The following is a 14566-nucleotide window of genomic DNA, read 5'->3' as shown; positions in this document are numbered from 1 at the left end:
CCCCCATTCTTCATGCACAGAATATGCTTTGCAATGGAGGATGATGTCCTCCTCTAAGCTCCAGCTCTGGTCATTTAATCATTGACGATTCGTCTGGAGCAGAGTAGTTGTTGGTTGTTGAGCAGGTGACACCGTTTAGCTTTTGTGTAGACTATAGAGCATTGTCCTGTCATGAGGTGGGGATCCCCTACCTTACTGGAGGAGGTGCAGTCATTATCCTTTTCAGCACACATTCTGGCTGCTTGGTGTGGCCGCACAGACCTACGCATCTGCGTAGGAGGGGTCTGTGTCCCTCTGTCGTCGTTTTCTGTGACCGATTATCTTTGTTTGGCATATTTTTCTTTCAGCCAGCCACATTGCTTTCCCCGAGAGGCCATAGGACCTCGGCTGCTTGAGAGGTGTCACCGATGGCACTCAGAGGAGTCATGCCAAGAAGGTATATGCCAGAGTTGCGTATCTGCCTGCTCGCTTTCTCCTCACTGGTTCACTTAAATAGCTTGCCGTTGCTTGAGATCGGTTTGCTCAAACAGCTTGTCATCGTTCGGAATCGCTCACAGGGGAGGTATCCACAACCAAACTGCTTTCATTCGTAATCTTCATTCTTAATCTCTCTGTCTCTGGAAAATCCTCTTTATTTACATAAATCTTTATCATTCAGACATAAGAAAGAGCAGCAATCTCGTCCCTCTCTTCAGACTTTAAAAAAAAATCTATCACTTCGCTATCACAGACAGATTGGTGGTCTCTTTGTCTTTTACCGCCTACTTTTTGGTCTTGCACCCTTTGCTCTTTCGTGCCTTGTCCTCCCCCAGGTTTCTGCAGGGCAAACATGGTCCACCATCAACCCCTTCTTGTAAAACTACATAAATCCAGGATCACTGCACATCCCCATTCATTCCTTCCTCTTTTTTTTTTCCAACCTGTGGAAGCAACATCCACATCCTCTTCAATCTCATTATTCCTTCCAGGTCTTCAATCTCAGATACTCCCCATTCCAAAACCATGATCTTTTCTACCCTCGTTAACCCACCACCCATCTCACTCCAATCCCTCCTTCCAAATTTCCAGTTTTCCAACCTTAGAGTTTCCTTCTAACTCCATCTTGTCCACCCTATGCATCATCTCCTATCCATCATTCCTCCCCACTCCCATTGTTTGTCCAAGTCTGCCTCCATCTTGGCCTTCAATATGCCGTTGGTGTTTCCCCCCCCCCTCTCTCTCTCTCTCTCTCCACTGTTGCTTTTGTTCTGTTGTGTCCTGATTCATGTACTTGTACCTTGTACTTGTACCAGCTGTTCCACAAGTCTCGAGTATGTCGACAAAAAAGACCCTCTCAGGATAGACATCAAAATCACAATACGCGCACACAATCGCCTGTCCATACCTGAGCCATCAGTCCTGTTAATGTCCATGTATCCCTCTCTCCCAAAAGCTTATATGTACCTGTATAATTCCAGTTTAACCCTATCCACCGTTTCTGCTTTCACTACCTTTCCAGGTAGACAATTCCATGCATTAACTAGAGAGCTCATAGAACACCTTACCCCCGCCTTCTGGAGAGCGATAAGGATGTACGACGGGTCTTTTAAAGTCTCATTTTGCGTTTTCGAGCACGATCTGTATCTCATACGAGCCACGGTCTTGTCTGAATCTCGATATTCCCCAACACTGAGATTGTAAGCAGTATGTTTGATTGCTCAAGATGGTGTAAAATGGTGTAATATTTTGTCCAAGTATTGCAAAACTCTTGGTTTTTGGAAGTGTCAAGAAGGTGATTTGTGTTCTACATTGTTCAAGTATATAATTATTTTTAAATAAAATAAAGATTTTAGAGGTTGGAGAAAAAGCTCCACTTTTTTTGGAAGCTTACCGTCGTTGATGCGGTGTCTTTTACACCGCCTTATTAGTCCCCGACTGGTTTCACCAGAGGGGACTATAGATTTGCTGTCCGTCCATCTGTCCCACCTGTGGTTTTTCACACTTTTTTCCCCATACCTTTAACATCTTCAACTGAAACTTGGTACATGCCTTTACTATGATAAGAGTTCAGAACAAGTTCGAGTTTCAGGGAGTTTTGTCACTTTTTTTTTTTGACTGAGTTTTACCCTTTTTGGACTTGGAAAATATCACATCGGTGGGAGGTTGGAATTCCAAAGCAATTCTTCCTCTTATTGAACACGTTACATTAGTTATTCGTGCCTGTTGTTTGTGTCCTTTATAACGTCCTTAAAAACAGTAAGTTTCCTGTTTGTAATTTAAAATTTTGTTTAACTGCCAGACAGACAGACAAACAGACAGACTGAGTAAGAATATTATCCTTAACTCCTCTGTGCCCATACACAATTGGAATAGGATTCTGTACAATTTGCCAAATTCACTGCCAAAGTACTGATAAACTGCAGGTTCCTGGACCCATTCATGTTCAAAATATATAATTTAATTTAAATTATGTTGTCGATCATAAACTGACGAACGTACACGTACACGTACACGTCCACACACGTGGGGGGCTAAGTACTCTCTGAGTGAAAGACCCCTGCCAGTAGCCTCCTGTATCTTCCTTCCATCGGCCCATCCTAACTCTTCTCTTGTTCATGCTCAGGCTATGGCCCCTGATTCTGTCACTGACTATTCTCCACCGTATTAGAACCACCACATAAAAAGTGATCTTGCATGCACTCCCTCTCATGGACTTGACCAATTCACACACTGGCTTAAGAAAACAATTTTAACGAGACTAAGAAATTATTCATCTGCTTTCATCTTTCTCCATTCCTGGACCCAATGTATCCCTGGCAAATTGAAATCTTCCCTGACACATCTCTTTCTGAGTTAATGATTCATGAACCCTCAATATCTCACATCAGGAGTCCAATGAAGAGAGAAAGGAGAGGAAGGAGAGAGAGAGAACAGGGAGAGAGTACAAGGTACCTCACTATTCTCACCAACTCCTTCCAAGAACCCGCCCAATCCTCACCTCTTCCCAAGACCCCGCCCCATCCTAATCTCTTCCCAAGATCCCGCCCCATTCTAACCTCTTCCCAAGACCCCGCCCAATCCTAACCTCTTCCCAAAACCCCGCCCCACCCCCAAACTCCTCCCAACCCCTCTCACACTCGAAAGCACAGTTAAGAATACGTTGGTGTCGTTCTTCGTTGAACTCTCCTCTCCACAGAAGTGTTTTACTGGCCCATACGGTCGTGTGGTCCCAGCACTCTCCCACCCAGGTAATAGGTCCGCTTTAGGCCGGTCGGCCCTGTTAATTACGTCTCCCTTTATGACGCTCTGAAACGCAGGCCTGAGGCAGACTGCGCCTGCTAAACTCTGGGCAGTGGGAGCAACATGGACGGCTTGGCGAGGCTCTCACAATGACGCGTCGTGCTCACGACCTGCTGCTCGGTTTTCGAGGTTATTTGTTTTAAAATCATTCCTCGGTTGCTCCTGAAACATCGTCGATTAATCACAACGCGTTTGGTTCGTTTGTGGCTTGGAAGGTTTTAAAAGGCGGGAACGGGCCTAGTCTTCTTCGTCCGTCATAAAACAATCCTCCCTTTTCCGGAGGGGGATTTCGGTGTTCTGCTCACTCTCGCGTCCGCGATATATCTGGGTGGTGTTGCCCGGTGGGAGATGTAACGGGATGCATTGAGGAGCATACTGGGTAGAGGTCCGTCGCAAGCTGCGATTACTCATGGTAAAGAACCTATCACTCGGATCACAATGATAAAGAACTCTTGCTCTCGGATGGGTATTCTGCTTGAAGATAGACGAGGTGATCCGTGCACGAGTACCCGGTGCTCGAAACCACGTCGACCGCTATTACGAGGTCAGAGACCAGAGGATACCAAACGGTATTTGCTTCCCAGGCACCAGTCTTTCTGTGATGTCGATTGAAACTGAAGTACCTGTAAGGCACCCGTAAGGTCCGACACAGACCAAAAAGCCAATTCCTATGAGGAATTCTGGTCGATGAACACATTCACCAGCAAGTATCATCTTTGGATACTCTAACCTCACCTTCTTCACTCAACTCTCACTGAATATCTGCTCGCATGTACATTAATCATCAAATTGCATAGTTTCGTCCTCTACATCTCTATAAAGTTACTCTTAAAATGTAATGTTGATGTAATCATCTTGTTACCATCATGGAAATCTAAATCTGCATATTTGTTCTTATTAGCAGGAAGTTTGGCTTCCTGCCTCGGACCATGTATCAGGATGAAAAAGACATCGTGAAGCAACAGGTGAAAGGTAAACGAGGCAGAAAGGCCAAACACAATGTGGAGGAAGCAGAAGAAGCCCATGTAAAGGATTTATCGCCTCCACGGTAAGGCGTACAAAAGTTTTTAATTATTATTATCTTTATTTGGCCTTTAATTCGCTTTTATGCATCTGAGAGTGGGATGTTAACATTTGCTGAATGCAAAACAAGTTGCCTGTTTAGCGTTCCCATCTGAACCTACTTCTTTCAAGTGTCGTGTCTCTGAGATGTTTGTCTCGGTTTCTAGGACATGAAGTTGGCTGTTTTCAGCCAGCCTCGGACCTTTGTGGTCAGGTGCTGTAGTTCTTGCCATCCTCCCTCTCGGCCACCTGAACTGATGATGATGGCTCATCATGCTTGAAGACCGTGTTAAAGTCCCAAATATGATATGTCTTTGTCCACCGTCTAAATTCCTTGTAATTCGCATGAAAGTACATCGACATCGACGAATGTCTTTACCCTGCATGTGATTTTTGTACAAGCTGCACCGTGAGCCCACCATCGAGTGGACAGTGTTAAAAATGGATTATAATTTTCTCCCAAGGTCCCATTTGTTCCTCATTCAGTGGTCTTCAACCTGATGGTCTAACACAAGTTAGGAGAGATAAAAACTTAAAAATAGTGTTGGAGTTCATACCTGAGGGTAAAGAAAGTTCTGTACAAGTTGTTATCAAACTGGTATTGATCAACAAATGATCATTGACATTGAACTAAAGTTGCTTTTACATTTGTGGTTTCAGCGAGAAGAGAGGCAGGCCTCCAGGAATGACAAAATCTGCCGGCTACAAGTCCAGCCCAGGCCGTCCCCGAGTTGCCAAGAAGGCCGTGGGTCAAAAGAAACGTAAAGGCCGCCCCCGTGGCACAACTAAGGCTGCGGGCTATAAAATAAGCCCGGGTCGCCCGAGGATCTCACCGAAAATTGTTGTTCTCAAGAGACCGAAAGGTCGTCCTCGGGGAACCACCAAAGCCGCTGGCTACAGGACCAGCCCAGGCCGTCCCCCATTGACAAATATGATTATGGTTCTCAAGCGGCCTAAAGGGCGTCCGCCTGGAACCACCAAAGCTGCAGGTTACAAAACAAGCCCGGGTCGTCCACTAAAGATCAGGTAACCTCCTCATTCAACAGACTACTGCTTCTTTTATTTTTCGTACACAAAGTCGAGACTCGTGGAGGAGCAAGAACATCGAATGGATCAGGACATAACGGAACAAAAGGAACAGTATGAAGAGAGGGAGAAGCACACAAACTGCAAGGTTGAGGGACAAAGTAGAGGGAGACTTGGACAAACAAGGGACGTGATGAAGAATGAGGGGTTGGGGTGGTGGGGAAGTACAGGGTGGACAGAATGGATAGAGAATGAAACTCAGGAAGTAAAAGCTGGAAATTTGGAAAGATGTGGGCTTGGGGAAGGTTCATGGTGGTAGGAAAAATCATTGTTTTGGATGGGGGATGACCTGAGATTATGGTGAACAGCTATGTTGAAGACCTGGAGGGAGGAATGAGATTGAGGAAAATGTGGAAGTTGGGGTTGAAGGGGATTGATGGTGGACCGTGTAACATGCAGATATCTGGGGGGGGGGGGAGGGATGAAGCACGGAAAGAGCAGAGAATGCAAGAGCAGAAAGGAGATGGTAAAGACATAAGCCATAGTCTACAATTGGAAATTGATGGGCCCATGCACTCAACTTCATCGCATGAGTTTGCAATAATGTTGAGGACCTTGGTTTCCACAGCATCAAGCTGAACAAGGTGTGAGGAAAGGGTGCCACGCCATAGGGAAGGCAGAGGCAGAGGCAGAGAATGGAGGGGAGTGAGGGACAGAGAGAAAAGAGAAAGAGAATGGAGAGGGGGAGAGAGGAGAGAAGAGGAGAGAGGGAGGGAGAGATAAAGGAGGGAGAGGGGAGGAGAGAGAGAGAGACACAGACACAGACACAGCGAGAGGAGTCTTCATTGTGAAATGCACGACCCAGCAGAGGTAACCTACAGGAAAAGCTGATTTTCTTCTGAAATAATCAGAATAATTACAATTTAACACAGGTGGAGGCCAATTAACTTGGTGTGTGTTTTTGAAGGTGTTTGGTTACACCTGAGCTAATTTACACTTGCTATTGTAAGAGTGGTGGACATATCCAACCATGATATTGTAGTTTTATATTTTTAATTAATTTTCTGAAATTTGTAGAATTTGTTTTTGATTTGGAAGACGTGGGTTACGATGTGTAAATAAAGGTGTAAAAAGTCTGATTTAATGCAATTTAATTCCAGACCATAAGGCAACAAGAGTTGAAAATTTTGAAAAGGGGGTGTGTACTGTATATACGATTCCAACAGAATACCGATGGGGTCAAAGGAGTTCCTGTTGAATGAGCAACAAAATCAGAAGGTGCTCCAGACATAGTCTTCCATACCATAACATCCTATCCTGCTTTTACAAATTCAGTATTGAGCTTCATAAAAGGTGGATCACTGAGGGTATGATGTCAAACGACCCTAATTTTTATGCATAAAACCGAATGTTCCAGGGTTTTTTTGTTACCCTATCGAGGCTCATGGAAGCTTGTGGTGACAGAGGGTAAAAAAGGGCAACAGAGTGACAGTGGAGCCACAGTTGGACATAGTAAGCAAGGGAATCATTAAAGTGATGAATATGTGAGGAAACATTGGGACTTCCGCTTCCGGGTTTAGAACGTCAACAGGTCTCCTTCAGGACTCTCTGCTGCCGATCTCAAAGTTAAGTTTCCGGTCGTTATCTGTCCCATTTTAACTGATTATTCTCTCACTTACATGTTACTTTGTGTTCCTAATTCGGTTTTGTTTCAAAAATCGTGCTTTTTGTGAGATTTTGTTGACTTTGTCATACCGGATGCTTGAGGCCTTCCCTTGAGACTTGAGGCCTTCCGGTACAATCGTGTTTTGTTTTTTCTCCCCATTACCTTCAATTTCTATCTTCCCCACTTTCTTAAAGTCCCCCATCCCTCCCAATTAATCACTCTATTTCTTATCTTAAATCAAAAACAAACAACAAAAAAAAACGCGATATTTCTTATTCCTCTCTCACGACTCTCGATTCTTCTTCTTCTTCCTCTTCTTCCTCTTCTTCTTCTTCTTCTTCTTCTTCTTCTTTGTCTTCTTCATCTCATCTTCTTCTTCTCCTCTTCTTCTTCTTCCTCAATTTTTTTTGACAACACTTACATGACCTAATCTGTTGAAAACTCTCTCAAACATTAATAATAATAATAATAATAATAATAATAATAATAATAAAAACGATCTCTAATAATGCTTCATCTTCATCTTTCACACGTGTGGTACTCTTTACTGTATCAGAACGCACCACTCTGCTACTATTTAAACAGACTGCTCTCAATTCGACCTCTCCTTCAAACCTTGCCTAAAAAATCCAACTGTTACAGCGTTTCTTCTCTCCATTCTCTGGATTCGCCTTTATTGCATCCATCAATAATTGTGTTAAATCGCATAACTTACCTAAAACTTTTTAAAACCCCAGTTTGCTATGAATATTCACTTTCCATCAACCATTCTTTTTTTCCAACTTCAGTGCCAACTCACCCCTCTCACCCCTCACTCTCAAAGCAAGCATCCCACTCTTCTCCCTCCAAGCCTCCCTCTCACCTCTCTCAAAAACTCCCCCCTCACCTTTCTCCCACCATTCATCCCCCTCACTCATCCTTCTCAAAGTGGCCCCTCCCTCTCAGCCACAAAGCTTCCTCCTTGCACTGCCCTCTCACCTCCTTGTCTTCACTCCACCTCCTCAAATCCTCAACTGCCTTCTTCCCCCTCTCTTGTGCCCCCTCTCCGCTCGTACCACAGAGCCTTTTCTCCTCCTCATCCGGCCCCCTCCACTAGCTATTCTGCAATCCCCCACACTCTTTCAACAACCCTCCTACTTACCCCCCTCGTCCATTGTCCTACCTTCTCCCTCCCCCCCCACCCCCTGCACCCAAAGCCTCCTCCGCTCCCTCTTCATTAAAAGTGTGGACCTCAAATATCTGGAGCCTTCGCTCAAACCTTTCAGATCTTTCCATACAGGTTGCCACTGACAAACCAGACATAATCTGCTTAACAGAAACTTTCCTCCTCCAAGACGTGTCTGACTCCCAAGTATCTCTTCCTGGTTACTCCCTCCTCCGGTATGACAGACCTGAGCCTCATACTGGTGGAGGAGTTGCTCTCTTCATCAAGGACTCTATTCCTCACTCTCCATGCACTGCCCTCACTCCCCCACACCCCCAGGAATACCTCTGGCTACGGATTCCCCTCCACTCCAACCTCATGTTTATATGTGTACTGTACCGTCCACTTAACAATGATGACTCCATCTACACCTCACTATCCGAAAACATGGACCAACTTCTATCTTCTCATCCAAACTCTCTCTTCCTCATATGTGGTGACTTCAATTGTCATCATGGCAGTTGGCTAGGTGTGGGTATCTCTCTCACCTGTCATGGCACCTCAGCAAATGCTTTCTGCGACTCATTGGGACTGACTCAATCGGTCAACTTCCCGACCCGGATCTCAACCAATGGTACTCCATCTCTTCTGGATCTGATTTTGACAAATTTCCCTGACAATATCTGCTGCTCTTCCTCCACTCCAATCGGTTCTTCTGACCACGTCCTTGTCAAAGTGGACATCTCTCTGGCTGTTATCAGAGAACCACCTCACCGCCGTCGAGTCTGGCATTTCACTCAAGCCGACTGGCAGGGTCTCCAAGCAGCCCTCAAACTTATAGACTGGTCTCCTATCACTACTTTCTCCAACATCAACTCATTCTGGGAATTCTTTCAAAGAAACTTGCTCTCCCTCATGCACAGATTTATCCCCTCTCGTCTTCAGTTGTCCTACCCTTCCTCCTGCCCTTGGTTCACTGAAGCTTGTGGTGAGGCAGTTGTCCTGAAACAACTTGCCTTTGCCTCACGGAAAGCAAACCCAACTGAGGGTAATCTCAATTCCTTCCATAAAGCTCGGAACAAGTGTGTATCTACCCTCAGGAGAGCCAGAAAACAACATCTTTCTAATCTCAAGTCTGAACTCTCAAACCTCTCTCCCTCCTCAAAACCCTGGTCAGGTCAGGTATGGGAGCATGTGCCAAAACAGCACGTCGCTGCGTCCACTTTCCGCCGGTACTCCAGGGGCCTCCGTCTGGCCATCCCCCAGGCAGATGCCAGGCCCATCCCCATCTCCTTGAGATGATGTTCAACCTGTTGCAACCATGAGGCACGTGGTCGACCCACTGGCCTCCTCCACTCATGAGACTCCCTCGCTGAGAGAATCTGGTGAGCAGGATCAGAGTCAGGAAAACGAGCCACATGTCCATACAGCCGCATCTGACGCTCACGGACTATGCAGGTAACAAATCTCATTCGAGTCTCTCTCAGCAACCGCTCGTTGGACACAAAATCCGACCAGCGATAGCCAAGGATTCTCCGAAGAGACCTGGTACCAAAGGAATTAAGTCTCCGTCTCAGATCCTTGATCAGAGTCCAAGTCTCGCACCCATAGAGCAAGACTGGAAGTACCAAGGACCTGAAGACTCGGACTTTCGTCCTCCCGCACAGGTACCGGCAGCGCCACACCCCATGATCCAGTGAATCCATGACTCCCCAAGCCCGACCCAGACGTCTATTGACCTCTGACTCGCAGCCAGCAGAGACATGAATATCACTGCCAAGGTAAGTGAATCTCTCCACGACCTCAACATCCTCACCACAAACAGACACAGACAGGACAGCAGCATCCAAGATGTCACCGAAAGCCTGGATCTTAGTTTTGACCCAAGAAACCCGTAATCCCAACGGCTCCGACTCCTCATTCAGCACCTCGAGGGCCCCCAAGAGGATGTCTAAAGTCTCCGCAAAGATGACTGCATCATCTGCAAAGTCAAGGTCCGAGATCTTGACATTCCCAAATGACGCACCGCAACTTGATCTCTCAGACATCCTCCCTAGGATCCAGTCCATACAAGTGCTGAAAAGTGTGGGGGCAAGTACACATCCCTGACGAACTCCAGTAACAACTGGAAATAAGTCAGAGATGGTACCACCACACTTCACAGCACTCTCAGTACCAGAGTAGAGTTCAGACATCAGATCGATCAGTTTTGGTGGCACCCCACGAAGACCAAGAATCCTCCAGAGGACATCCCGATTCACTGAATCGAACGCTTTACAGGGATCAACATAGGCTGCAAGCAGCCCCTGCCGAAACTCTCGCCTGCGTTCGGTGAGGACACCAAGGGCAAGGATACGGTCAATCGTTGACCTCTTTGGTGTAAAGCCTGACTGCTCTGGACGCTGGTGCTCAAGCAGATGGTGGCGAACCCTATCGAGAATTATCCGAGCAAAGACCTTGCCCGCCACTGAGAGCAGCGTCACCCCTCGGTAGTTGTTGCAGTCTTGGCGATCACCCTTCCCTTTCCAGAGAGGGACAACAAGGCCCCTCTTCCAGTCAGTTGGGATGATGCCTGTGTTCCAGGCAGAGCACAAAACTGCATGCAACGACACGAGTGCAGCATTACCACCAGCCTTCAGAAGTTCGGCATGGATGCCACAGATCCCTGGAGCTTTGCCCCGTTTCAACTGGTTCACCGCAGCCCGTGTTTCCACAAGCGTAGGTGGACCACAGTTGATTTGAGGGTCAGCAACAGGGATTGTAACACCCTTGACGTCCAACTCGACAGTTGGGGGATCAGCCTGGTACAACCGCTCAAAGTAACCGGCCCAGCGGGCCTTCACTTCAGACTCCTCTGTCAAGAGCCTACCACTCTCTGCTCGAACTGTAGTGCTCCGAGGGATGGGCTTGGATGAACGTAATGCGCGAATTCCCCTGTAAGCGGGACGAGAATCACCTGTCCACAGGTGATGCTCTACCCCCTCACAGATTCCTCGCACATAGGCCTCCTTGTCCACCCTCAGTGCACGTACAGTTTTACGCCTCAGCTCCCTGAACAGCTCAGCTCTGCCATTCAGCCTGGCCCTGCGACTCTGGTCAATGGTATCCAGTGTCCCTTGAGAGACAAAATTCTTCTTTGCCTTGCGGTGAGCTCCAAGGCATCCACCGGCATCATCAAGGACGGTGGTCTTGAAGGCGCTCCACAGCTCTTCAGGACCCCCCAAAGCACCCAGACCCCCCAAGTGTCCACTCAGCCTGTTCGCAAACTCCTCAGCTACTCTCTCATCCCTGAGTTTGGCAACATCCAGCCTCGGCTGGGATGGTACCATTCTCCAGGATTTAAGGTGCAGCTTTAGAGTTGCTACAACAAGCCTGTGGTCAGTATTGAGGAACTGAGCACTCCGGTAGACCCTGCAGTTCTGGATCATCCTCCAACGACCGTCAATGAGGACATGGTCAATCTCCTTTGCCACACTGCCAGCGTTGGAATACCAAGTCCAGCGATGAGCTTGTGGGCGCTGAAACCATGAACCAGCCACCCTAAGTCCATGACTTCTTGCAAAGTCAAGGAACTTAGTGCCATTCTGGTTCATAGTTCCTGAACCATGGGGACCAACACACACCTCATAACCATCCCTATCAGTTCCAGTCGATGCATTGAAATCCCCCAAGACTAGAAGTGTATCTCGTCTGGGGCACTGATCAACCACAGACTCGAGTGTGGCGTAGAATGCATCCTTCACGGTGAGATCACTCGCCTCAGTCGGAGCATAAACAGAGACCATGGAAATGACACCTAAGGAGTGACGAATCCTTAATCTCATAATACGCTCGTTGACCGGTGTTACCTCAATTATCATTGGGGTCAGCTTATTGGACACAGCTACAGCAACTCCTTGGGTATGGTAACCATCAGAGCGACCAGACCAATAGTAGGTGTAACCACCCACCATTATCTCGCCGCAATCCGGTCTCCAAACCTCAGAGAGAGCTGCAATCCCGATGTCCAAACGCTTGAGCTCAGATGACAACAGAGACACGTGATCATCCTCTCTTAGGGATAGGACATTCCAGGCACCCACCCGAAGGGACCGCCTCAGGTTAACCCAAGGAGACCGCCGTCTGGTGGACGACACCTCAGCACCACTCCGATGCACTCTCCCGCAATCTGACCCAGGGATGTTACCCCGTGGTTTCCCTCCTATCAAAGATTGGGGGTCCCGAAGGCTTTGCCCCAATCCCGTCATCCGGTGAGCTGCCCTGCGAAGGGAAGCTGCACAGGAGGTACTCCCACGGAGTGGGTTTTCAGATTTTTTTGCGTTTTTGCGTTTTGCGGAATGAAGGGTTTTACGGTGGCCGGAGTGCAAATCCTGCCACCAACCTCCTAATACGAAGTGACCCAACTGCAGGAGGACGTCCGCAGACACAGTTGGGCACTAGATATGGATGGCCGTTGGCTCACAAGGAGCTCCTCCGCCCTTTGATGGTGTCTAATTATGGTGATGATGGTGTCTAATAATTTGATGGTGTCTAATCTCCTCCGCCCTGGTGGTGTCTAATTAAATCTGTTTCTGGTGTATGTTCCTCCTCCATCCCCTCCCTATCCTCAAATGGTGGCACTGCTGATACCACACGTGAAAAAGCTGAATGCTTAAACTCGGTGTTTGCAGCTAAATCTTGTGTCCAAAACCCATCACTTTCTCTACCCACCTTATCCAGTCGCACCCAACTGTCCCTGGACTCTGTGTCCTTTTCTCCTGACAAGGTGGAGAGCTTGCTGTCAAACCTCGACTCAGATTCTGCAACCGGTCCAGACGGCATCAGCCCACGTGTCCTCAAAGCCTGCTCTTCTGCTCTTGCTCACCCTCTCTCTGTTCTATTCACCCTCTAATTTGCTCAAGGTCATCTGCCATCTGCTTGGAAATCAGCAAACATTACTGCCCTGTGCAAAACAGGTGCAAAAACAGATCCCTGCAACTACAGACCAATCAGCCTTCTCCCAATCATCAGCAAGGTTATGGAATCCATCATGGCTTCAGACATCAAATCCTTCCTCTTCTCCAATGGCTTGATTTCTGATCATCAATTTGGTTTCAGACCAGGTCACTCTACCCTGGATATGCTGCTTCTGCTCTCCCAACAATGGATGGAGGTCGTCAATGCCAGACAGGCAATCCGAGCCATATCCCTGGACATATCACGTGCTTTTGACACAGTCTGGCACCCTGCCCTGCTCACCAAACTCGCTTCCTATGGTATCCAAGGCCATCTCCACTCATGGCTCGCAGACTTCCTCTCCTGTCGCAGTCACCGTGTGGCCCTAAATGGAGTTCTTTCATCCCCTCTTCCTGTGCAGGCTGGAGTTCCTCAAGGTAGCGTTCTGGGCCCTGTTCTTTTTCTTGTTTTCATTAATGATCTCTCCGACTCTCTGGAAAATCCTCTATATCTCTTTGCTGATGACTCCACCCTCTGCCGTACCATCCGTCATCCCTCAGACCGGCAAGCAGCAGCTTCTTCGCTCACTGCAGATCTGGATAAAATCACAAACTGGTCCAACACGTGGAACATGTCTTTCAATCCAGACAAATCTCACACTCTCACTGTGTCTCTCCGAAAGGACCGTTTAGAAACCCCCCATCCACTTTCTCAACAATCCTCTGAAGGAAGTCCTTTCTTTCAAGCTTCTGGGTCTCACTATCTGCCATGACCTTTCCTGGGAAAGCCACATTTCAAACCTCGCCTCCAAAGCCAGTCACCGACTGGGAATCCTCCGTCGTGCAAAGTCCTTCCTCGGCCCACCTGAGCTTCTGGCCACTTACAAAGCTTTTGTCCGCATCCTGCTGGAGTACTGCTCTCCCCTCTGGGCTGGTGCTCCTACATCCTACCTTTCTCGGCTTCACGCTGTAGAAACCAAGGCATTTCGGATCATTGGTATCTCCCGCAATGAGGCTGAGTCTTTGGGCCTCTCACTCATTCACCGCAGGTTGGTCGGTGGTCTTTCTGTCTTCTACCGTCTCCTCTCCAGCCTCGCCCCCCCCTGCTGTCTCTCTCTTCCTCTTTTTCCTGCCTTTGGAATAAACTCCCTCACTCTATTCATTCCCATTTTTCCCTCCAGGCCTTCAAAACAGCTGTTCACCACCACCCCTTATCATCCCCCATCCAAATCCTCGATCTTTTCTACCCCCGATAATCCACCCAAGCCCACCTCCTTCAAATTCCCTGCTTTCCTTCCTGAAAGTCCCTGTTATGTCCATCTTCTATTCCCCATGTTCCCCATCCCATCCCTCTCCCTTCCACAGATCTCCTAATGTCTCTGTTCTTCACTGTTTTGTCCTTCCCACTCCCTCCCCTCTTGTCTCACATCCCCCATGATGTGCGTTGTGTGTTAG

At 47.7% G+C, this 14566-nt stretch overlaps 2 protein-coding genes across 5 annotated transcripts in view; both read left to right on the top strand.

The window, feature by feature from the left end:
• Window positions 1-402, top strand: part of LOC147033756 (uncharacterized) — a 47895-nt gene extending 47493 nt beyond the window's left edge. Inside the window, exon 4 of the mRNA XM_085870300.1 lies at window positions 348-402. Within this exon, the coding sequence (XP_085726426.1) occupies window positions 348-379 (32 nt within the window). The 3' untranslated portion in view covers window positions 380-402. The remainder of the gene's footprint in view (window positions 1-347) is intronic.
• A 2505-nt stretch (window positions 403-2907) lies between these two features.
• LOC147033755 (uncharacterized) overlaps window positions 2908-14566 on the top strand; it is a 31259-nt gene continuing 19600 nt past the window's right edge. The window contains exons 1-3 of one of the 4 annotated variants that reach the window (XM_085870266.1): window positions 2908-2927; window positions 4181-4327; window positions 5002-5367. In XM_085870266.1, the coding sequence (XP_085726392.1) occupies window positions 4209-4327; window positions 5002-5367 (485 nt within the window). In that variant the 5' untranslated portion in view covers window positions 2908-2927; window positions 4181-4208. Of the gene's footprint in view, window positions 2928-3061; window positions 3228-3390; window positions 3409-4180; window positions 4328-5001; window positions 5368-14566 lie in introns of those variants that run through there. The other 3 variants (XM_085870272.1, XM_085870281.1, XM_085870287.1) reach the window with 3 other exon arrangements.

This window comes from Eptatretus burgeri, chromosome 1 (genome assembly GCF_056783735.1).
Source record: "Eptatretus burgeri isolate ZD-2024b chromosome 1, Ebu_testis_v1, whole genome shotgun sequence".
Lineage (NCBI taxonomy): Eukaryota > Metazoa > Chordata > Myxini > Myxiniformes > Myxinidae > Eptatretus > Eptatretus burgeri.
This window is presented reverse-complemented; position numbering and strand designations above follow the sequence as displayed.